This window comes from Chinchilla lanigera, unplaced genomic scaffold (assembly GCF_000276665.1).
Source record: "Chinchilla lanigera isolate Chin_1 unplaced genomic scaffold, ChiLan1.0 scaffold00002, whole genome shotgun sequence".
Lineage (NCBI taxonomy): Eukaryota > Metazoa > Chordata > Mammalia > Rodentia > Chinchillidae > Chinchilla > Chinchilla lanigera.
Genome location: NW_004955403.1, coordinates 836,916 through 860,348, shown reverse-complemented (window position 1 = coordinate 860,348; position 23,433 = coordinate 836,916). Strand labels below are relative to the sequence as shown.

Here is a 23,433-nt window from a genome sequence, read left to right as displayed (position 1 = left end):
CCTCCATCACCTCCTCCTCTGTCACCTCCCCATCCATCATCACCTCCCTATCATCTCCTCCTCCATCACCTCCCCATCACCCCCTCTTCTATCACTTCCTCCTCCATCACCACTAGTTCCATCACCACTACCTCCATCACCTCCTCCATCACCACTACCTCTTTCATCACCTCCACATCCATTATCTCCTCCATCACCTCCATCTTCATCACTTCCATCACCTCCTCCATCACCTCCACCACTTCCATCACCGCCATCACCTCTACCTGCATCACCATCAGTTCCACCACCTCCATCACCTCCACCATTTCTATTACCTCCATTACCACCATCTCCATCACCATTCACCTCCACCACCTCACTCACCTCCACCTCCATCACCGTCACCCCACCAACTCCACTGCCTCTGTCATCACCACTTCCATTACCGCCATCACCTTGACCATCTCCGTCACCACAACATGAATAACTGGGCGTGTCTGGTTTAAAAGGCTCCGTGCCTGTATCTGTGGTCTAACTGGCAGTGATTGCATGGCTCTGTTTACAAGTGTCTCTGTTTCAGGGCTGACCCTGGGTGCTGGCCTAAGCCTGGCTCAGGTGCAGGATGTCCTGGCTGATGTGGTCCGGCAGCTCCCAGAAGAGAAGACACAGACGTTCCGCGCTCTCCTGAAGCAGTTGCAGACTCTGGCTGGGTCGCAGATCAGGAACATGGCTGTATGTATTGAGGACTGTACACTCTGGCATGTGCACTTGGGCTCATTCTCCCAGAGGAATCATTTTGTTCTTTGAAACAGGCAGAAAGACAATTCTCCAAATTAAGTTTCTCACTTAATTCTTATTTTAGCACTGTTTTTGGTAATTACAAGGGAGCGGTGAAAATAACTCATTGTTTTAAGTCTTTAGGGGGCCACATCGTGAGCAGGCATCTGGACTCAGATCTGAATCCCGTCCTGGCTGCAGGCAACTGCACCCTCAGCGTGCTGTCGGAAGGTGAGGCAGGCTGCTCCCAGCCCTTTCTCTTGGAGGAGGGCAGTGCAGCTCTGGAAATGACTGTTCTCTCTGCAGAAGGAGCCCGGCAGATCCCGCTGGACGAGCATTTCCTCAGCAGGAGTCCCAGTGCAGACCTCAGGCCTCAGGAGGTCTTGCTGTCCGTGACCGTCCCCTACTCCCGGAAGGTAAGGACATCTGGTCGCCCAGTGATCTAAGCTCCTTATTCCCATGGAGGATGGCTCAGAAAAAGGGCCGGATGCTCACAGGGAGATGGAGGTTAGGCCTCAGGAAGCAGTGTGAAGGGGTCATTTTCAGGGGACCTGTCTTGGTTACTTTTGCTGCTGAGACAAAACACCTGACACCTAGAATTAAGGAAGGAAAGGTTTATTTAGCTCGCAGTTTGTGGAGGTTTCAGTCCATACTCGGCTGGCTCCAAGGCAGGGTGGCACATGGCAGAGGGCAGCCATTCATGGCGGCAAAAACAGCAAAAGCAGCAAGAGCAAAAAAGGGAGAGATGAAGGAGCCTCTTTTCCTCCCTTACACTGTATGCGGGCTACCCGCCCACGCCCACAGCATCTCAGTGCCCTCCTCTGGCACAGGCTCAGGATGGATACCCAAAAACGCCCTAGAGCAGCAGGGCGTGTCCTTTTCACCCCAGGACACGAGCTGCTGAGTCACTCAGCCAAGCCCCTGGACTCCTCAAGTGGGCACAGCGTATCAACCATGACAGGACCCTTCCCTTCCCTCGTCCCAAACTAATAGATTCGAAAGCTTTTCCTAAATGAAACACACAGGCACCTCCCCTCAGCTACATCTTGGGCTTGAAAGAGGTGAACAACTGCACTTGCAGGGGACCTGTGGGAGAGGCCAGGGCCGCGTGGGAGCCGACGCGCACGCGGGGTCGAGTCCTGGCTGTGTTGCGCGCACGCGCAGGTCGAGTCCTGGCTGTGTTGCGCGCACGCGCAGGTCGAGTCCTGGCTGTGTTGCGCGCATGCGCAGGTCGAGTCCTGGCTGTGTCTCTCCGGCCGCAGCTGCCCCCTCACGTGGGAAGGACCTCGCCTGCCCCGAGCCCATCCTGCTGCCGCAGCAGGCCCACAGCCAGGGCTTGAGGGGAGACTGCGCCGCTCAGTCGAGGCTCCGCTGCAGGGAGGGCGTGGCAGCGCGGCTTCTGCGCCGCCCCCATCTCTCCCACACCCGCGGCCCCTGCTCAGCCTCGGGGCCTAGGCCGCGCCTGCACCACTCTTCAGGCCGCGCCCTGTGGTAGCCACCTTCTGGGGTACCAGAGTTAGGGCTCCTCGGGCCTCGCGGGACAGCGCAGGCGATGGGAGGCACCAGGCGAGGGGCGCTGCCTCGTCCGAGCACGTGCTCGTCCCTCTGATTTCCACTGCGGCGCCTTGTGCCTTGCAGTGGGAGTTCGTGTCTGCCTTCCGGCAAGCACAGCGGAAACGGAACGCGCTAGCCATCGTGAACGTGGGGCTGAGGGTCTTCTTCGGAGGAGGGGACGGGGTCATTACGGAGCTTTCCATCCTGTACGGAGGAGTCGGCCCGGCCACCGTCTGTGCCAGGGACACCTGCCAGAAGCTCGTGGGAAGGTAAGTGCGGAGAGACGGGCAGCAGCGCCCACCCACGGCACCGCGGGAGGCGACGCGCAGAGCTTTCTGTCCACGCCAGGGCTCCCGGTGGGCGTCCACGGTCACTCCACATCTTGCTGTCAATGACCCGAGGTTTGCGTTGGCCTCTGTCAGCTCATCTCACCTCCTGATACCTCAGCTTCCTTTTGTGTCATACGTGGATAGTTACACCCACCCCGGGAAACTGAGAGACCCGAGCGAGTGCAGACCCCCGGAACCTGGCGTGATCAGATGTCCTGGTGGCGGGAGGGCCGCTGCTGCCCCCGGGCTGAGAGGGAGGCCGCGGAGGCCGGGCCATGCCCTGACGGTGGTGACGCCCGGCTCGGAGCAGCAGCAGAGCCTGCGAGAGGCTGAGTCCTGTCCTCCGCACTCTCTCCAGGCCCTGGACCGAGGAGACGCTGGACGAGGCCTGCAGGCTGGTCCTGGGCGAGGTCGCCATCCCCGGCCCGGCCCCTGGCGGCAGGGTGGAGTTCCGGAGGACCCTGCTGGTCAGCTTCCTGTTCAGGTTCTACCTGCAGGTGTCCCAGAGCTTGAGCCGCATGGTAGGTGGCCCGGTGGCCCTGGCCTGTGGTGACCCAGCCTGGCTGATGCTGTGGGCACCGAAGGTCTGAGGCGGGTGGATGGGTGCCCTGGGGAGCCCTATAGCTACAGCAGGGATGGGCGGGTTCTGTTTGACCCCCCGGTTCTGCTCCTGGCCCACTGCTGTTCAGATACTGTCCAAGCACCTGCTGCTAATGGGGACGTGCTCTCTCCACTTGTTCTGCCTGGGCCAGGCTTTCTTCTCGTTTAGCTTCATGTCCCTCGTGTGGGATGACAGTGACAGACAGGGTCAGCCTGGGAAGGGCTCCCTCGGTCCCTTGTGCACCAGAGGGGCGCCCAGTGGTGGTGACCGGCAGTCCTTCTCCTGGTCCCCCTTGCAACAGTCAGACCTCCAGGACTGTGGGCCAGGAGAACACGACTGGAAGAGAACCTTCCAGAAGACCCAGCAGAGCCACAGGGAGCTGGAGCCTTACCGTCCCCATTAGCCCCGGGCCACATGTGGCTGACCGCCCGACTTTGTGTGGCATGGAAATGAGCACGTGGCATCACTAGGAGACAGGCGCTTTTCTCTCCTCCTTCTGGAGGCGTCTTCTTGTAAATGGGACAGCTAAGACCCAGAGGCTCTCTCAGCTTTTTAGGGTGCAAACCTCAGGTCGTAGATGAGCAACGCTGTCACTCAGTCACCAAAAGTGAAAACATTGGCCAGCCGAGGACTCCTCCCCCGGTCACAAGTGAATCCAGCTGCACAGTGAGCCAAGTGCCCTACTTTAAAACTTCTGCCTTGAAGTCTTGTACCTTCTGTCCAGCCTCCTTTCTTTGAAAGTAATAACCTTTGCTGGCCTTGCTGGCTTTCCACTAAATTTACTCAAGTCATAAAGCCTAACCTCAGGGACACTGATCAAAGCCTCTGAGGACCAGAGTGGCCACTCCCCTCAGCTCCCGGAGGGGCTCTGAGGATCAAGTGTGTCCCTCTGTGGGTGGTGGCAGGGACACTGCCTCTGTCCCCTCCACCCACCACGGGACCAGGAAGGGCTCCACGAGCGTTCTCAGTGGTGTGGTTGGCTCCAAGCTCTTCCTGGGTTCAGTACTCTCCCTTTGTTTTCTGACTTAGCTTCTGTCTTCCTGCGGTGCTGGTGTGAGTTCTCAGATCTCACAGAAAACAGAGCACTAGGGAACCAGGATGCACACGGACACAGTGGATACCAGTGGCCCATGCTGTGGGAGCCCGTGCTCCCTGAAGGGGCGCATCTCTGGGGCGGGGTCAGCTGCACTCGAAGGTCTCAGAGCAGGGCATCAGTGCTCAGGGCGGAGGCCCTGGCCAAGGACCCGGCTCGCCTCCCTCCTGAGATCATGCTGGAGGGTGTGTGAAGCAAAGGCTGCTCTGCTTTGCAGGACCCAGGTCACTATCGCAGCCTGGCAGGCAAGTACGAGGGTGCGTTAGAAGAACTCCATCTCGGACAGCACAGGAGGACTTTCGAGTACCAGGTAAGTGGCTTCTGCTTACTCAAAGAGACTGGGCCTCTCCAGGACTCCCCGCTGCACATGCCCATGCTGCTCTCAGGAATTCACAGCATCCCTTAGTGTTGGTTAAAATCTCCAACCTGGTGGGGGTGTCTCAGTGGTGGAGGGCTTGCCTAGAGTGCAAGAGGCCCTCCTTTCAGTCCCCAGCTCTGGAAAAAAATGTCAAAACCAAAGAGGAGCTGTGACCAAAAAGCAAATCCAGCAATGGTAACTGTAAAGCAAAATGTTGCTGTTGCCCTTAGAGCCCTGCGTTTTGTCCCGAGGCCTTGTGCCCCGCCCCCCAGCATGCCCGCTGGCTTGCCCAGCTCTGCGTGTAGCTGGAGATCCAGGACGGCTTGCGTTGGGCCCTGGGCTACTCTGGGTTCATTCTGTCACCCAGAGCCAGCGGGGATGGGGTGCTGTTCACAAGCTGCTGCTTTGTTTTGTCCAAAAGTGAGCTATACGCACACGCACACACACGCACGCACATGCACGCACGCCCTCCTGTCCTGTGGCTCTTCTGTGAGTTGCATTTTAGTCAGATCAGACAGGAGTGCTAACAGCTATTTGCAAGCCTTCCTGTTAGAGAGAACTAAACTCCTAACTCTCCCATGGCGCTTCTGCTGGAACATCGTGAAACAGTCTCTGACGCCACCCTGCCGCTAAGCTGGGTAAGGTCTGGCACGTTTCTCCTTGACATTATTGTCAAGAAACCTTGACCTTGAGAGTTTAAGTGAAGAACAAGCAGAGAGTTTTTAAAACACCAGCTCACTGAATCTGTGGTTGGACTTTGTTACAAAAGCTTACAGTGTGTTGCAGGAATGCTGAAGTCGCTGTGTATCTCTTGTGGCTTTTAAAAAATTCAAATATGCAAACTGCATGGGAAGTGAGCATCCTGAAAGTTAAAAACAGCTGCCGTCTTCCCCGGCACTGGGTAGAAAATGACAACGTCAATTTGACTTAGAATCCCCTGACGTCGCCTTGGCAAGGGCAGAACTCGGAAAGGAACGCCGCATGACAGTGGGTGCTCAGTCTCGCAGAGACGCTGGGGGCCTCCACCAGGGACAGCCAGGAGGGCAGTGGGCTGGTGCAGTGCGTCCCACGCAGGGTTTTGTTCTGGTTTTTCCCACTCTCTTCATACACACACCAGTGTCGGTGTTGTTAGCGCAACCTCAGCCCTGAGAGCGAGCGTCTTCCCAAGCCAGTCTGTGCGTCTGGAAAGCAACTGACCCACTGCCTGGGCAGCATCCAGAACTCCAGCCTGGCTCCTGACTTTGCCAATCCCGGCTGTGGTCCAGGATAGCGCTTTAGCCCTTGGACACAGTGCTGGCTGGCAAAGGCGGGGTGCACAGTGGCCAGGCTGTGTGTCTCACGGCCAGGAAGTGAAAAAGGCCCGGCCCAAGTGCTTCACTCTGGCCTCCCCTCCGTCCTCTCACCCGCCCCTCCCCTTCTTTCCCTGCCCCGCTCTCCCCTCCTTGGCCGTGATTGGTGGAGGGTGAAACGTGCATTTTGCAGCTGGGGTATGCAGCGTCTTGTAAACGCGGTCTCCCCCATTTCTGCGCCCTGGCCCACCAGCCAGGGTGGCTCCAGTGCTGTCTCTGTCCGTGACACACCAGAGGGTCGTGGCGCTCGGTCTGCACCTCACTGGTGAGACAGACCTTTCAGGCTCCCACAGAGCCAGGAGCCGATGAGCACAGGTCTCTGGCAGCAGGCGTGCGCAGCACAGCACGGCCTGCGGGAGCCTTCTCGGACTTCCTCCTCAGGGTAGGCCACGCGATTCCCGCGCTCCCCCGCAAAGTGCTGTGTGCCCTGTGCACAGACGGCAGTGAGACGGCTTGGTGGAGCCGTCAGTACACATGTGAGGGGCTGGGGATGTAGCTCAGCACACAGTGCCTGCCTGGCAAGCACAAGGTCGTGAGTTCGATTCCCGGTACCGGAAAAATAAATAAATAAATAAATAAACAAACTCAATGCTCCTTTTTAATAAATAAACAAACAAACAAGCACACATGAGTGTCGGCGAGAGAACCTGACTTCGCGTCGACAGAAACACTTAAATCCATTTACTCACTCATGTTTGGGGCCTGTGTTCAGACAAGGCGGGAAGCCCCCACCTGGCGCTGTCCTGTCCAGTGTGCCTGCGGGGTGGTTGCAATGGCCTGTCATCCTGCCGACCCTGAGTAGGGACTGTTCCTCGGAGGCGCTCAGCTGGGTGCAGCTCACGCGGGCAGCCTCTTCTGGGCGGCCCCAGTGTGCCTGCCCTGCCTTCCAGTGGAATCTGAAGGTGGGCACCAATGCTTCTCACACAGAATGTGGACCCCAAGCAGCTTCCTCAGGACCCCATTGGCCGCCCCATCATGCACCTCTCGGGGGTCAAGCACGCCACTGGGGAAGCCATCTACTGTGACGACATGCCTGCAGTGGACCGGGAGCTCAGCTTGGCCTTCGTGACCAGCTCAAGGGCCCACGCTGCCATCGTGTGAGTGTGGAGCCTGGCTTTCCACCCCGCCCCGTCCTGTCAGGTCAGCGAGGAGAGGTGGGGAGTGGGAGGCGCTGGCTGCTGAGGACTGGCTGGGAGACGGGGCAGCAGTGCAGGGTCTGCTCTCTCCCGCTCCTTCGCAGCCTGGGGACCCCACGTTGGTCCCAGTCCTGGAAGAGCATTACGGAGCGGGGCTCTGACGTGTCCTCCCTCTCTCATGTCTCACTTCTGCCCGCCTTGTGCCCCTCGGTCTCCGTGCTCCGGTGCCCGTGTCCCCGCAGCTCCATGGATCTGTCAGAGGCGCTCAGCCTGCCGGGGGTGGTGGACATTGTCACCGCTGAGCACCTTGGGGACGCAAACTCCTTCGACAACGAGACGTTGCTGGCGACAGACAAGGTACTGTGATGTGGCTTCCTGTTCAAAAAGTAGCTTCTTTTGTTAGCAGTGTTTTCTGTTTTCTCAAAGATAACGCCTGACTCGAACATCCTAGAAGATTTTGATATACTTTGCTCGTGATAAAACGTTCTGTTAGCTACTGAGTAAGCTCAGAATAGATTCGTTTCCCACAGAAGTAAGGACGTTGGTGGGTTAGTAGGAGGTTCTAGGAGTAACGGAGCACACCGCCCCAGGCCTGGAAGACAGTGCCCCGGGAATTACGGTCACTGGCTCGAGGTGCCTCCCCTGGGAGTCCCTGCCACTGCTCTCGTCCTGGTGTGTACCCAAGTCAGGTGCAAATTCGCAGGGCATCTCCACCCAGAGTTCCCCTGAAAGCTCCCTCCCGAGCTCATCCGGATCTTCCACTCCTACTGACTTGTGCTCAGGGGGCTATTTTGTTTTGTTTTGTGATGTGTTGTGTTGTGTTTTTGGTACTGGGGATTGAATCCAGGGCCCTCACACTGAGCCACACCCCATCTCTTTTTATTTTTATTTAGAGACAGGGTCTTACTAAATTGCCAGACCAAAATCTGGCAGGACCTGTGATTCTCCTGCCTCAGCCTTCAGAGAACTGGCCTTATAGGCGTGCAACACCACACATGGCCCGTGGGTGTGTTTAAGTGAGCATCTGTTATGTCCAGTTCCCACAGCTGACGAGACATGTAGCCCAGCCTTCCTAGAGCTCAGGGCGCAGAGGAGGAGACAAGCAGGTCTCGGGTGCGTCCTGTCCTATGTGAAGCTCATTCGTAGCTTCCCCTAGCCATGGCTGCCTCGCTAGGACCTCACCCGTTTCCTTCACATCTTCCATACCTGCTCCCCACACAGCTGGATGGTGCTGCTGTCGTCTGAATGCGTCAGACCCTGGACCCGGGCGCCTGGACCCCAGGGACCAGGAAACACAGGTTTCCTCACAGCTCTGCCCGCCCCACGGGCTCGTGACTCAGAGCGGGCCTGCCCTGCCTCTGTCTGGCAGATGCACTTGATGAGGTCACCGCTGTGGCCTAAGTGTTCACTGACCCAGCGGCCCTGGCCGGCTCTCTCAGTCACGGCTAGGCACCGCGTCTGCACTGGTCAAGCGAGGAACAGAGCTCTTGGACCTGAGCCTTGGGTTTAGTTCCCTTTTCGCCTTCACGGTGGCTCTTTATGGCGTCAAGAAATCTCATCGCAGGGGCTGTGAACACAGATAACTGCGTCTCGCAGTGCTGCGGATCCCGGGCCAGGCTCAGCAGCATCAGGCATCAGCCTCTCCCCGCTGTCCACCCACAGCACCCCAAGGGCAGGACTCAGGGTGTAACACCTGTGCTGGTTTGGGCGTGGTGCTAGGCAGGCCTAGCACTCTCCGCTGAGCCCTGCCCTCTGCTTGACGCCACTTTTTCTGGGGATAAAAATTCTACCCATTGTGAAGACCTAGTAGTCCATAATAGGCCTGAGGCCCAGTGAGTGTGCCTGAGCATGAGCCCTGGTGTGAGCAGGAGAGAGGGATTGATGTCCTGTCATTCCTCCCCCACCGCCCACCTCCTGTGCATCCTGGGCCCTGCAGGGCAGTGTCGTTGGCCACAGCCTCAGGAAGAAAGGAGTGCTCAGCTTCCCCCACCCGGCTATGGGTCCCCGTTTCCCACTGAGCTGGGCTCCGGCATGGCTCGCAGGCAGAGGCCTACGTGCTGTTGCCACAGAGCAGCCTCCTGAGCCCCTGGCCCCACCGAGCTCAGCCTCTCGCAGGGTCCCCGATCGTGCGGGGCCAGCCACAGCCACGAGGGCAGCCCACACTCAGCCCCCCATGGCCCGGCTTCTCCTCACCCTCAGGGCCATCCCTGCCCAGGACGCTGCCCGAGATGCCACCCCCAGGTGCGGGGCCAGCCAGCCAGCAGTTCAGCGGCAGGGCAGATGGGATGCGGTCACTCACTGTGTGGCCAGCTTGGGCAAGAGGAAGCAAGGAGAGGGCCGTTCCCTGTGCCTGACGACAGTCTCTGTCTAGGTGCTGTGTGTGGGTCACCTCGTCTGTGCCGTCATCGCAGAGTCTGAGGCTCAGGCAAAACAAGCTGCTGAGAAAGTGAGGATCGTCTACCAGGACCTGGAGCCGCTGATCCTCACGATCGAGGTGACAGTGCCCAAGCCCCTGAGCGGGCCCTCGGGGAGGAGACATCGGTGGGCGTCTGTTAGGAAGCTCTCGAGTGGGCTGGGAAAGGCCAGCTCCAGAGCGGCACCCAGGCAGCCTCTGCTGGCCCCAGACCACACCCGTGATTCCTAGGCAGCGGCTTCTCCACCAGCCGTCGGGCTCTGCCCCCTGTGCTCACAGACAAGGCCAGGAAAGGGCCGGCTCGGGCCCCATGGGAAGGGGACCCGACTGTGCAGGTCCAGCTAGGCCTCTGGGTCACAGGGACCAGCAGAGGTCCCTGGGGGCGCTGAGCATGATCAGATTCTCTGGAGCTTGGTGTGGGGATGGGGACCGAGGGGCAAATGTGAGCACTGGGGGGGCAGGTGTGGCAGGGGGAGCCCAGGAGCAGCCACAGTGGCCGGGGCAGGGACTTCCTGCAGCTGCGGTCCTCCACCTTCTCCGGCTCTCGGGGAGCCCCGTTAGTGCCCCCAGGCAGATCCTGCAGGCTCCGAGTTTAGTTCTGCTTAGTTCTCGAACGCAGGCTGTGAAGGGTGTGGACAGAGAGCCTGTGGACAGAGGCCTCACGCAGCAGAGCCGCGTCTGCTGCCCCATGTTTAGGTCAGGGTTGGAAGTGCGTCTGGGTCGTGGGCTCATCTCTGCGCACCTCCGCTGGGCTCCTAGTGTCTTGAGTAATGAGGGGAACCGCACGCAGGGGCTGGATCTGCTGGCGCACAGGCTGTGTGCTCGGGGACACAGAGCTGGATCAGAGGGAGGACCCGGCCGAGCCACCGTCACCAGGGAGCCTGGCCTTGGCGTTGCCGCTGCACACCTAGAAGCACGGCATTTGTTTCTGGGAAATCGCCTTAGTATCTTAAAATTAAAATAGAATTGAGCCAATCAGACAAAAATCTAGAAAGCTGGCATAGTGAAAGCATGACCAGGCCGAGAGTCCAGGCAAGTTTCAGACCCAGCGCTGGTCCTGCCCGGCCTCGGCGTACCGTGGCTCCCGCCCACTGCGCCCTTTCCTTCCCGGGCTGCGTCTAGGCTGGAACTCCTCTCGTTCAGCCATCACTCACCCAGCACTTCATCAGAGATTCTGAGCTGGAATTCTGAGCTGAGATTCTTCCTCTGAAATTCTGAGCTGGACACCAGCCCCACCCCCACCCCCGTCCCCAGCCAAGTAAGATCCAAACCACAGACGCGCTCCGCACCGCAGCGGACTGTTGTCTGTCAGCGCCCAAGCTGCATGGCAAGGAGGCAGCGCCGGCCTGGCCCGCCAGGACCAAGTTTCGGGCCCGCAGGGACAGAGTACCCGGCCCGCGGGGACAGAGTGCCCAGCCTGTGGGGACCAAGGCCCTGGCCCTCAGGGACCAAGTGGGCCTACCCAGGCTCTGCCATCCCGGCACTGCCGCCCTCACCCAGGACGTTCAGACACTGACCCTGTTACTCTGGTGACGCTGACGCTGGCAGGATCAAACTTCTAAGGGTGGGACGCACAAACTGAGCTTTTTCAGCTTGGAGTCCCCGAGTCTCTAATGGGCAGAGAGCATGTGACTGCATCTGTCGTGAATCGCGCTAGCGAGCAGCCCGGGGCTGGGAAAGCACCCCGCGAGCCCAAGGTGGAAGCCAGCGGCAGGCATTTGTCCCACGGTACCCACTCAGCGTCACACCGTCAGTCTGGTGACGATTGACCTCTGGCCGTGGGGCCTGGCGGTGTACAGATAAACGATCCAGCCTGTGGCTGAAGCAGACACATGTCTGTCACTGCTGCTGCAGTGTAGCCTGGCATATGCCTCACAGAGAGCTTGGTGTGGCGAGGAGCTCTGGCCGGGCTGCAATACAGGGCGGCAGACTGCACACAGGATGCAGACAGCGAGCTCCCCCACCTCCTCGCCCCGCCGCCCTCATCTCCAGCCGCTCGGGCCTCTCGGCCTCACTCAGTGACTCCTGCTGCCCAGAACAGTTGTGTGGATGATCCTCCCTCTGCTGAGGAACTAAGAGCCCCGGTTACCCAAGGCCACACAGAGAACAGTTGTAGGGCCAGTCAACAAACACTGTTGGGGAGCCTGGGTCCTTTGGTGGTAAAAACAGACAAACTTCCTTTTCAGAGGAGGAAGCAGCAGGATCGCTGCGCGACCCTGTTAGGTGTGTGGCTAGGCAGGGGCAGCCAGAGGTAGCACAATTCCCAAGTGGCCACAGGCTAAGACTTCAGGATGGACGGTGACCCAGCGTGGGCAGTGTGGGTGTGCATCTCAGGGATGGGAGAAGACCCACCAGGCCCTGTGCCAGCGCACCCCCAGCTGTGGGCGGTGCTGCACCCCTCCTGCGGAGCCTGGGTCCCCCAGGCAGGAGGCGGGGGCTCCTGGTCCTGCCTGGCCTCAGTTTCCCGTTCTCTCTAGGAAGCTATCCAGCACGACTCCTTCTTCGAGGCGGAGAGGAAGCTGGAGAGTGGGGACCTGGAGGCGGCGTTTCAGACTGCGGATCAGGTTCTCCGAGGTGAAGCAGCCGGGGGCCTGGGGCGTGTCTTGGGGCCGTGTGATAGTCGCCCCCTGGTGCAGGTGCCCCACACACGTGCATGGGTGGGGTTCATGGGAGACCAGGGCACCCGGCACTGGACGCCGTCCCCACAGGTCCAACCGGCCCCGTCCATCTCCGTCTCAGTGCCCTCGGAGTCGCCCGGCGTGTGAGCCTGTGTCTCACTTCCGGTGGCCCAGAGCTGCGCCTTGCTGCAGGCTGCAGGGCGGTGGACGCCCGGCTCACAGAGCAGCCCGGCTCACTCTGAAGCGAGTGCCTCACAATCAAGTCCAAGGGCGCGGGGCTCCGCGGTCCTCGGAGCTTGCGCAGGGGGCGGCAGGCTGCGACGTCTTGATGTGCTCTTCTTTCGGGCGGAATCTCCCGGCTCTCTGCTCCTCCCTCACGGTCGGGGCGTGCGTGAGATGTTTGCTCTGTGTTACATTTTCTGCTCTTTCCTTAGTCAGATCTTGGAGAAGACAGGAAGTCCAGAGTCCACACAGAATACTTCCTGGGGACTATCGCTCAGGCGGCTTGTAAATCACTACTATGGGGCCCAGTTTTAGTTTTAGGCAGTTCTGCCGCCGCCTCCACGGGCTGGCCACCGTGTTGGTATTGCTCATTCCTGCCCTCCTCCTCCTCCTCCGCAGAGCTGGGGTCCGGTTTGTGGAGCTCCACTCTGACGCATGCGGTGTGTTCCCGTGGATGTCGTCCCGGGGACTGCCCCTTCCGAGGCAGCTGCGGTGTTTCTCTGTCACCTCTGCCTCCCGTGCTGTCAGCACCCGTTGCGTGTAGACCCTGCCCTCCCTTTCCTCCCTTCTGTTCTGCCCAGCCCTAGGACACGTGATCGCTGTCTTCGGTATCCCTTTGCACACACTAGAGCCCTGTGAAGCAATGCTATAATTTTGTTTTAAACACAGTTTTAAAAACTCAAGGGGAGAAGGGAAGTCTATTATATTTTTATTCTTTCTGTCATTCATTCTTGCTTGCTGATGTTCTGATCTTTATTTTTTAAATCATTTCCGGTCTGTTTCTGGAAGGCTGAGTATTCCCTCTGGGTTTAGACTTCCAAGCTGGCGGGTTCTCAGCTCTTGGAAACAGCGTCCACTCCTCTGCTGAGAAACCGGCTGTCCTCCAGATGAGGTGGCATTTCGCTGCTTTCAAGAAAGCGTTGGATTTTTCCTTCTGTCTTTAGTTTTCTGAGGTTCGAGTATGAAGTGTCTCGGCGTGGATCCCTTTGGATTTGTCCAGTGGGGTCGCTCAGCGTCGAGTCTGAGGTTTGTGTCTCCTGCGAAGTCTGGGAACATCGAGCTGTTGCTTCCCCCAGCGCTTGGCTTTGGTGACACAAAGTCAGATGTCTTTCGGCCACACAGGGCTCCGAGGTCCACTCATGTTTTCCAGTCTATTTTTTCCTGCTGAGCAGACCAGCTGGTTTGTTCTCCCAATCTTGTTCACTGGCCGTTTCCTCTGCTCTCCCTGTTCTGCTGCTGAGCCCGCGCGTGAAGCATTTACATTTCCAGTTCTTCTTCCGTACTCCGCAGCAAAAGGCTTCCCTGTATGTTTTGGCCTCCTGTTTCTATGCTGACTTTCCGTATTTTGATGACTGCTCGGAGGCGTTTGCACCACAGCTGCTTTGTTGTCCTTGTCAGCAGTCTCAGACCTGGTCACTCTGGGTCTTTTCCCGTGGAAGCTGAGTTTTTCCCGGCTCTTGGGGTGACGAGTGGCCCCTCACTCCCGGGACATTTGGGTGTCTGTTTGGGACTCTGGGTCTTGTTTGAATCTTCCACCACACCTGACCCCGTGCTGGCGGAACGAGGGGCTGATGCTTACTGCCAGGTGGGGCTGGAGTACAGGCTACTGCTGGTGTGGGACTGGGGTGCTCGTCACAGCCCGGCTCCCCTGCGGCTCCGGGGGCGGCTGAGTCTCTGCACAGCTCAGTCAGTTTCGTGCGTGCTGTCTCCGTGGAGCTGGTCTCCCGCGGTGCCCTTCTGCTGAGCCCGGCGACTGAGAACAGGCTCTGCAGGGCTTTCTTCCACCTCTGCCAGCGGGGTTTTGGCTTCTGCACAGGCAGGACGGGGTGCACAGGGCCAGCGGTGAGCCCACAGCTGCGTCTCACTGGGGCCTGGCTGTCCCCACCCGTCACCCTCTCTGCCTGTCAGTCTTCTGCTGGGGTTTGTCTGGGAATAATGTGCAAGAAGCAGACGTGCAATGTCGGGGGCGGGGGCAGACCAAGGGCGGCTCTGCTGTGTCCAGAGAACGAAGAAAAGTCGGGGTTTTCTGGGGAAAGAGGAGGCCGGGCAAGCTGTGCAGGAGGAAATCTCGCTGGACTGCGGGGCTGTGGCCACCGGGTGTGGTGGCCTTGCCCACCCGCGGTGGGTCTTGGAGTCCTGCCTCGGCCTCGTGGCTTTGGGCTGGGCTTGTGAGCTGCTTTGGGGGCGGGAAAGTGTGACCCAGGTGTCTTGTCCCACGGCCCCGTGACACATTTTAGCTGGGTTTGGCACACATGGCCCTGTTTGGTGTGGTCGGCCTGCGCACTGCTTGTGGAAAGGTTCAGGGCCTGGCTGTACTTAGCAGGGGTCGGGGAGAAGCTCATCCACCCCATCTCGTCTTGGAACCAAACCTCTGCTTGCCCTGGTGCTCTGGTTCGCCATGGTGCCCCGGAAAGTCGGCAGGTCGCGAGCGGCTCGCTCTGCGCTCCCCTCCCGTCAGAGGCCACACACTGCTGGCGCTTCGGGCGGGCGCGGCGGGGCTCCACCTTCAGGGTAACAGGGGGCGTTGCTGTCCCCTGGCTGCTTCCGTGACTTCCGAGTGCTTTCCTGACAGGCGCAGTCCATATGGGCGGCCAGGAGCACTTCTACATGGAAACCCAAAGCATGCTGGTTGTCCCCAAGGGTGAGGACCAGGAGATGGATGTCTACGTGTCCACACAGTTCCCCAAGTATGTCCAGGTAACGTGGGCACTGCGCAGGGACGCGGACGGGTGATTTCTGCCAGAAAATGTGCCAGAGTGGTCAGGGACCAAAGTCAGTCCCTTAGGCGCTGAGGAGATTCTGAGTACTAACAGTCACACTGACGTGGAGGGCCGCGCCATTTCCAGATTTTGAGACTTTTATTAAATCTCTTAAGTTCAAGTTTATTAAAACTCTGAAGAGGCGCCGTCTTCTGCGGATCCATAGCTTCAAACCAGTGACACAGTCAGTGTGCATCTTCTGCTGTGTTCTTGGCAACGTCGAGGAAACAACAGAGGAAGGCCCGCCCTGCCCCTGGCGTGTAGAGCAGGTGCAGCCAGGCGCCGTCAGCCAAGGCAGCGTGCACGGCCCGAATCAGGAGAAGGGGTGGACGCCCAGGGCAGCGTCTTCTTGAGAAGGAGGCCCTGAGTCTGGAGTGGCCCAGTGGAGGGGAGGACAGGAGGATGGGGGTGGAGGGCCAGGGCGGGGCACAGGGGTCCCTGGAGAGCTGGAGTTGGGAAGGCGCATTTAGGAGACTGAGCTAGGCGCCAGGAAGGCGGGAGCCACCTACAGAGGGAGCGGACTCCGTAGGTCGCAGCGAGCTGGCCGTGCTGTCACCGGAAGAGCAGGGGCACAAAGCCTGTGGACAGTGGAGCCTGGGGCACGGCCGCTGGGTCTGTCCCTGTGCTGTTCTGCCGTCCGTTCCCCCATGGGACCCTGGGGCCATGCACCTCGGCTCCCCAGCTATGAATCAGTTGTTAAGACTAAAGGACTCTAAACATTAGGGGTGCCGAAGAAGGGGACTGAATCCAGGAAGACCCAAGGGGGAGAAGGGCCAGCGCCCTGCAGGGAGAGCTCCCGAGCCTCACTGCTGTGGAAGCAGAGCCCTGGGGTTAGTGGGCAGGGACGTTCTGGGCGTAGTTTGAGGGGAAACCATAAAGAGTTTCTAGTGTCCCATGGCAATTGGAGGGCTCCCTAATAGTAGTGTAGGTGGTGTCCTCGTAGCAGGGGTCGCTGAGCCTTGCGGGGGAAGCCTGCGAGGCTGCAGCTTTCTGTGCTCGGCACCACGGCAGCGTGCAGTGATGGTCACACTTCTGCCTCGGGGCTCAGTTTCTCTTTAAGGTCGTGGGGCAGTGGCAAGTCCTTGCTGAAAGCTTCTGTCGTTCCTAGGACGTGGTGGCCTCAACCTTGAAGCTGCCTGCTAACAAGGTCATGTGTCACGTGCGGCGCGTTGGCGGGGCGTTCGGGGGCAAGGTAATGAAGACCAGCATCCTGGCAGCTGTGACGGCCTTCGCCGCCCACAAGTAAGTGGGGAAAGCGCTGACTCACTAAGGTGAAGCCTCCAGGAGACCCCAGTGTCCAGGTTAACGAGGTTACTGAAACCCCACACAGCACACACACGCGCTGAGGGCTTATTACGGTTCCATTAGTCCCAGTTTTCCAGCCATGTACTATGAGAACAAAATAAGAATCCACTACTGAATGGAATAAAGCCACATCAGAACTAGCATGGTGCCTGGAAAGTGGACAGGAAGCTGCCCTGGCCCTCAGCACTGCTGGGGTACCACGCGTGTGGGGGTCTCGGCCTGACCTGGAACACTGACTCGTGGCCACTGCTCTGGCTGGACTGCATCTATTTGTGTTGCCGATTGCTTCCGGGGATCTTAAACACTACCGTGGGAAATTGTCTCTGTCCAGTGGCATTGCCAGGTTCTCCGTCCTGGGAGGAAAAGACCTTGGTCCAGACCCACCTGGCTCTGCCACTTGTCACCAGTCTGGTGCGTGGCCTTGGGCCACCTTCCTGCAGCAGAGGGAAAGCCTACTGCAGTGCCGAGCCCTGGCCCAGAGGGAAGGGAGGCCACGCGTGCCGGGGTCAGCAGGGCAGGGTGAGCAGAGCCTGGTGTCCATCGGAGGCAGCGTGTGGGCGCCACGGTGCCTCCCAGAGGATGCCACTGTGGGAGCTCACCTCGCTCCTCTTCTGCTCAGACACGGCCGTGCCGTCCGCTGCATCCTGGAACGAGGAGAGGACATGCTGATCACCGGGGGCCGCCACCCGTACCTGGGGAAGTACAAGGTGAGTGCAGGGCAGAGGGAGGGGATGCGGCTGCAGCGCTGCTCCCGGCGGGGAGCGTCCAGGGCAAGTCGGTGCATGGTGCCCACCCCGCTGTGCCTGTGCTGCCAGTACATCGGTTACTGGATGGCTCAGGACACTTTTCTCCTTTGCCCAAAGGAAGAAATACCAGCCATCTCTGTGCTTTACAGGGTCAAAAATTGGAAAACCCGCCAGTATATACTTCTATGAAAGTTGACCTGATAACCATACTTATTCTCATATACAGAAAAGTAAAATAGAATAATTCCCATAACAATAGAGTTATGGAAACATTGCAAATGTTTGCAAATGGGCGCCTCACTTTTAATGCATCAAAGGTATTTTTAAAAATTGTGTCCCAGAAATTCCTAGGCACATTTTCATAGTGGGAAATAATCATTCTTTTGCTTCTTAAGAGATAGTTGTACTAACTGCTATAACACAACAGAACTCTCAGGATCCTAATCTTAGGATGTTATTTTGTGTTCAAGTCATGGCCCGATGTGATTGGCAGGGGTGAGGGAGAGGAGGGCTCCACTCAGGAACCTGAGCTCTGATTTCATTGGTGGTGCCCCCGTGCCATCCTCTGGACTGCATCATCTGATACGGTAGCCACGAGGCACACATGGCTGCTTCAATTCACCTTTAAATCAACTCCATTAAACCACCACGCAGTTCAGGGCTTGGTCCCACTAGGCTGAGTGGCCGCCAGGATGGACACCCTCACACAGGAAGTCCTGTTGCGCAGCTTCTGCAGGGACTGCACACGCCCACAGGGTCCGTGTGGCCGGCAGCCAACAGGGCAGGAGAATGGTGCACTGTCACGTGGAGGTGGTGAGGCACCAGGCCTGTCCACGGAGGACCCAGGCGTGTTTGGCCAGCACTTTTCCACCTGCTGCCAGGGTGGCTGGGCAGGGTAGTCCCCCTGTGTGCCCAGGACCAAGAGAGAAGCCCACAGGGCTTCTGGGTAAAGCCTTAAAGACTCACGGATATATCCAGGCTGAGTTTTGGGCTTGGTTCAGTCAAAGGATTTCCTAGAGTGAACTTTGTCAGGGGAGTTTCTTCCCTGGGAGGAGAGAAACAAGAAGAAGTCACCGTGAACCCGTATGATCTGCAGGTGACGAGAGGAGGCTCATCTGGAAACCCCACGGGGCAGATAGCGAGCGTGCAGGAGACATCTGAGATCAGGCAAAACGACAGGACACACTCGAGGGGTAGACAAGGAGCAGTGCCTGCAGAGTGGAGGGGACCAGGCTGCTGGGGGCGGGGACCAAGGGGGGAGTTGGGACGCAGCGTGCTGTGGCGGAGAGAATCCGGCTGGTCCTGTTGGCGATGCTGGAGCTGCAGGACAGGAAGCGTACGCCTGGTCTCAGAATCAAGAATGAGACTGGGTGAATGCTCCGTTGGTCCAGTGCTGCAGCTCAACTGGGGTGTGCCGGGGACCGTGACGTGACAGTGAGCAGCGTGGCCTGTGCCAGGAGGGGGCAGGCAGGGCACCAGGAGGCCGCACTCGGTCAGACAGGACCCAGTGGGACCTAAGAGATGATGGTGGGAGGAGAGGAGAGGGTTGTGGGGAAAGGGCCAAGCACAGTGGGGATGGAACCGTGAGCGGGGCTGGGAGATTCCGGGGACGAGTTGGGGAGGGAGGGGCAGATCGGGCGGCACAGTGCGAGCTGGGCCGTGTGTGCACGAGAAGGGACAGCAGGACACTGAGGCGGCAGGGCCCTTCCCCGGCGCAGGACCTTGCGGAGGGAGCTGGATCACACCGTGCAGCGTCACCTTGGCACAGTGAGGCCGTGAGCCTGGGGTGGCAACACTGGCAACACCGGTGTTCCGTGTGGGACCTCACCGCGGCCTGTGATTTGCGTGTATTGTGCATGCACACCTTGTTTATCTGTCCAGGTTCCATAGCTGCCCCGAGACCCTGGAGCTGGGTACAGCCCTAGGAACCTCTGCCCGGTCCTACACCTCAGGTTCTCCCAGGCACGGCGCTCACCTGGGAGCCGTGGCTGGGCCAGTGTCAACGGTCAGCTCTCTCCCCAGGTGGGGTTCCTCAAAGACGGCCGGATTGTGGCCCTGGACATGGAGCATTACAGCAACGCAGGCAGCTCCCAGGACGAGTCCCTGTTAGTAAGTGTTTCCCAGCAAGTCACCTCTCCACAGCGTCCTGTGGGAGAGTCTCGCTTCAGAATGTCTCACGCGGAGTCCTTTTTCACTCTAAGAGGCCTGGGCCCTCCTTCTGGACGGCCGAGTGTGACTGACAGACCCTGGGCGAAGGTGCTTCCAGACAAGCCCTGAGGACATCCTGGCCAGGATGACCCTTGCATGGGGCTGTGCCCCGCCTCACAGGACATGTGCCAGCCTCCTGGGCAGGTGCCCAGTCCCTGACCATCACTGGCAGCGGCCCAGGTCCTCACCGCTCCTCCAGACGCTCCCCAGCGCCTGAGGCAGGGCGGGGTCGCCGCGGAGTCCACTTGCACCCCAAGCGTGCTTCCTGTTTCCAGGGAGCCTCCTCCTGTAGGCAGAACGCGCAGGCCTGGGCGACCACCCGAGGCTTGCGGAAAGACTTGAAATGTGGACAAAAGAGCACTTGCTCTAAACATGAAAATTCGGATAACGATTTCAAAGGAGGAACTGCCCGAGCTGTGGAGTCATTCACCACGGCTAGTGTGGTGCCGGCCGGCAGGTCCCGCGGGGGCCGGAGGGGATGCTGTTTGCGCCCGATTTTAGCCTGAGGCCTCAGGGTGGCCAATGAGCAGAGGACGAGGCTCTCATCGCGTCCCCTGGCTCCGCAGGTGGTGGAGATGGGGCTTCTGAAGATGGAGAACGCATACAAGTTCCCCAACCTGCGCTGCCGCGGCCGCGCCTGCAGAACCAACCTCCCGTCCAACACAGCCCTGCGCGGCTTCGGCTTCCCGCAGGCCGGGCTCATCACGGAGGCCTGCATCACGGAGGTGGCAGCCAAGTGCGGCTTGTCCCCGGAGGAGGTGACGCAGACTCCCCCACACCCCGGGGAGGCGCCAGGGCCTCGGGGTCCTCGCAAGGGAGGGGGTGTCTCCACAGTCAAGGTCCGGCTGAGACTCAAGCAAACCGGAAGGGCAGCTTCAGGAAAGTTGGCTGCCATGTCATAGGGTGTGACAGAACTCGTGGCCGTCATGCCCTGCATGGTTTGGACTGCATCCCTAGCCCATTTTTTTAATTTTGAGACAGGATCTTGCTAAGTTATCCAGGCTGGGCTCAAACTTGTGATCCTCCTGCCTCATCCTCCCAGAGCACTGTGATCACAGGCATGTGCCCAGCTGTGTTATGTTACGTCTGAATAATCTGACTCGTGTGGGCTGCAGTCACCTACAAACCACACTGAGCTGCGTAGGAGGAGAGAGGACTCCTTGAGCTTTCTTGGGGCAGGGTGGGACAGGCGGGGTGCACGTGCAGGCTCGGCAGCGCTCACAGCCCCAGAAGCTCTGAGGGAGAGGGCGCCGAGCAGCCTTACAGGATGGCAGCTGGACAGCACCGTGGGCTTGGGATTGTGTCTGCCCGGTCCCTCGCTTCTACCCGCCTTCCCTCCCCAGGTGCGAGAGGTGAATATGTACCAGGGAACCGACCGGACACCCTACGGACAAGAGATCCACACCGAGGGCCTGGCCCGCTGCTGGAGTGAATGCAAGGCCAAGGCCGCCTTCTCCCTGCGGCGGGCGGCTGTGGACAGGTTCAACACGGACAATCCCTGGAAGAAGCGAGGGCTGGCCATGGTCCCCCTGAAGTTCCCAGTGGGCTTCGGCAGCGTCGCCTTGGGCCAGGTGGGCTCCCGTGGAGGCTGGCGGGGCAGTGCGGCAGCGCCTCCTGTCCCATCCCGTGGGACTCGCTGCCTCGTGGTTGCAGCACGCAGTTGCTGAACTCGCCAAAGCCGAGTCGGCCTCCCTGCAGAGGAGCTGGGCACCTCTGCCGCACCCACGCTTGTGGGGCGACTTCCTGTGGGAGCTGCCGGGTGGCTCCAGCCACTCGGCCCCAGGCTCCTCTTCCAGCTGCCCACGGCTTCTGGACACATGCAGAGCCAGAAGTCGGGTGCCCGTGTCGGGCGCCACCTCCCATGGCTGGGGCAGGGTCCACTGTGCTGAGAGCAGTGAAGCCCTCGTGTAATAACTTCCCACACCCAGGGCGGGAGCTCGTCCGCGTGTCGCTGCTGTGTGTGCGCTCACAGCCCTGTGGTTGCGGAGCCCTCGCAGCCTGGCGGCCCTGCAGACTCACACTAGAAGGCTTGGGGGACCCAGGCAGGGCAGGAGGGTGCCGTGGGCGTGGGCAGCCTCCCGAGGAGCGTCAGGTGTCTGCTGTGTGGAGGCCACAGGGGCAGGAACTCCGGACAGCCCCTTCCGCCGCAGCCCCCAGCTCCACTGCCCAGGGCCGGGCCGTCCCCGGTGCTGGGGGCGTGCAGCCACAGGCAGGCGCTCTGGGGCAGAGGACTTGTGGTGCCTGGGCGCAGCCTCGCTCCACACCTGGTGGCGGTGGCTGAGAGAGCCATCCGTCTACGAGGACAGAATGCAGAAGGGACAGACGCAGGACAGCCAGGGTGGAGGTGGCCTGAGCAGCAGAGGCAAAGCCCGGGTGGGGATGGGAAGGGTGAGGAAACCCCATCCAATGTCTCCGCGGCCCTGTCCCACAGCTGAAGCCCACTGCAGGAGTCCTGGAGGCCAGTGCCATCCAGGACCCTAGGACGGGGTCACCGTACCCCTGGGGTCACCATACAGACCTGCCCTGTAAGGGATGCTGTGTGCATCCCCGGTAGCCGGGGCGCCGTCTGCCTCCGGGGCTCCCACACCAGAGTCACCATCAACAGTGACACAGGCTCTGCAGCTTCCCTCCCCTGGCCGTGTCACTGTGGCCCTCTGTCCCGGAGGACCGGGTCCTTCCATCGCCCAGGGCGTCCCCAGCTTACTCCACTGACCAGGGCAGCGAGTCCACTCCACCAAGGCGAGTACTGTGTGTGGTCAGCAGAGGCCCTGAGTCACCAGCTGGGTCTCTTGGGCCCCCTCTCCGGGCAGATGGGTGAAGGCTCAGTGGCCGTCAGGTTCACGAAGTGGACACTGTCGTGTGGGCGTCCTGAAACCCTGCCTTGCTGTCCCTGGCGTGGCCGCACTCTGTGGGAAACTTAGGCACCGGAGCCCTCACCCACGGAGCCCAGCCACAGAGCCCGGCCAGAAAATGTGCGTCCGGGAGTGTGCCGACCACGTACAGGGCTGTGCCCGGTTATGAGTGGTTTGGCAGCACCTAGAGGATGAAAGGGAAAAGACCATTTCTAAACCCAGTGTAACTGCCATGGCCCAGTACGATGCCCGCCAAGGACCTCTGCTCACCGTCCTGTCTCTCTGCGCAGGCCTCCGCCCTGGTCCACGTTTATCTGGACGGCTCTGTGCTGGTCACCCACGGTGGGATTGAAATGGGGCAAGGCGTCCACACGAAAATGATCCAGGTAAGCGTGCAAGTCACCGACACTGGTGAGTGTGCGCTTAGAGAAAAGCTGTGAGTGCACATTTCCTGACCCAGAACAGAGGACCGGCAACCTGGGCCGCAGCGCCGCCGTTCCCTGCAGGACCTGGTAATGAGCCCGCGTGGTAAGGAGCTCCGGAGAGCGCAGCTGCCCTCTGCACGTGCGTGTCTGGGGCTGAGCAGCCTGCCTCGAGTCTTTGCTAAGCACCGGAAGAAGAGTGAGCCGCACCGAATCTCACCCTTTCTGCTCTCAGGGCTCCGAACAGCCCAGAACGGGAAGCCTAGTCCTTGTCTCTCGCCAAACTTCACTAGTTTGCTTCTGGCTCGCTTATTTTAGATTAATTTTAAGCTACTGTTTCTAATTTCATAATCGTGGTAGGAAATTAATATTATAGGTTAGAAAACATTTGGAAAAGTCAGACTCTTTTTAAAAGTCTTCCACGGCTTCACCTCTTGGTGACTTTATTTTGGGGTCCTTCTATCGCATCGCCTATGTAATGTCATAGCCTCATGCTGTCACCCACCCTGGAGGACAGTGGCCACTTCCTCTGCTCACCAGGAATTCTGTACCATCGCTAGTCTCAGGGCTTCTGTAAGTGCGTTTTTTTTTTTTTTTAATTTTAAAGACTAAAAGAAGGATCACATAGTAATAGAGGGGCTTACCGAATTACAGGCAGAGTGGTAGGAAATTATCAATGGTTGTTGTTTTACATACTGTTATCTACAAG

At 59.4% G+C, this 23,433-nt stretch overlaps 1 protein-coding gene across 1 annotated transcript in view; it reads left to right on the top strand.

Annotated features, from left to right (window-relative positions):
• Aox1 (aldehyde oxidase 1) overlaps positions 1 to 23,433 on the top strand; it is a 48,319-nt gene that overhangs the window by 15,508 nt on the left and 9,378 nt on the right. The window contains exons 11-27 of the mRNA XM_005373246.2: positions 563 to 714; positions 897 to 990; positions 1,066 to 1,175; positions 2,398 to 2,582; positions 3,001 to 3,163; positions 4,554 to 4,646; positions 6,971 to 7,140; positions 7,422 to 7,536; positions 9,551 to 9,673; positions 12,070 to 12,166; positions 15,005 to 15,129; positions 16,300 to 16,433; positions 17,116 to 17,203; positions 19,265 to 19,351; positions 20,017 to 20,208; positions 20,794 to 21,021; positions 22,593 to 22,688. Coding sequence (XP_005373303.2) covers positions 563 to 714; positions 897 to 990; positions 1,066 to 1,175; positions 2,398 to 2,582; positions 3,001 to 3,163; positions 4,554 to 4,646; positions 6,971 to 7,140; positions 7,422 to 7,536; positions 9,551 to 9,673; positions 12,070 to 12,166; positions 15,005 to 15,129; positions 16,300 to 16,433; positions 17,116 to 17,203; positions 19,265 to 19,351; positions 20,017 to 20,208; positions 20,794 to 21,021; positions 22,593 to 22,688 — 2,252 coding nt within the window. The remainder of the gene's footprint in view (positions 1 to 562; positions 715 to 896; positions 991 to 1,065; positions 1,176 to 2,397; positions 2,583 to 3,000; positions 3,164 to 4,553; positions 4,647 to 6,970; positions 7,141 to 7,421; positions 7,537 to 9,550; positions 9,674 to 12,069; positions 12,167 to 15,004; positions 15,130 to 16,299; positions 16,434 to 17,115; positions 17,204 to 19,264; positions 19,352 to 20,016; positions 20,209 to 20,793; positions 21,022 to 22,592; positions 22,689 to 23,433) is intronic.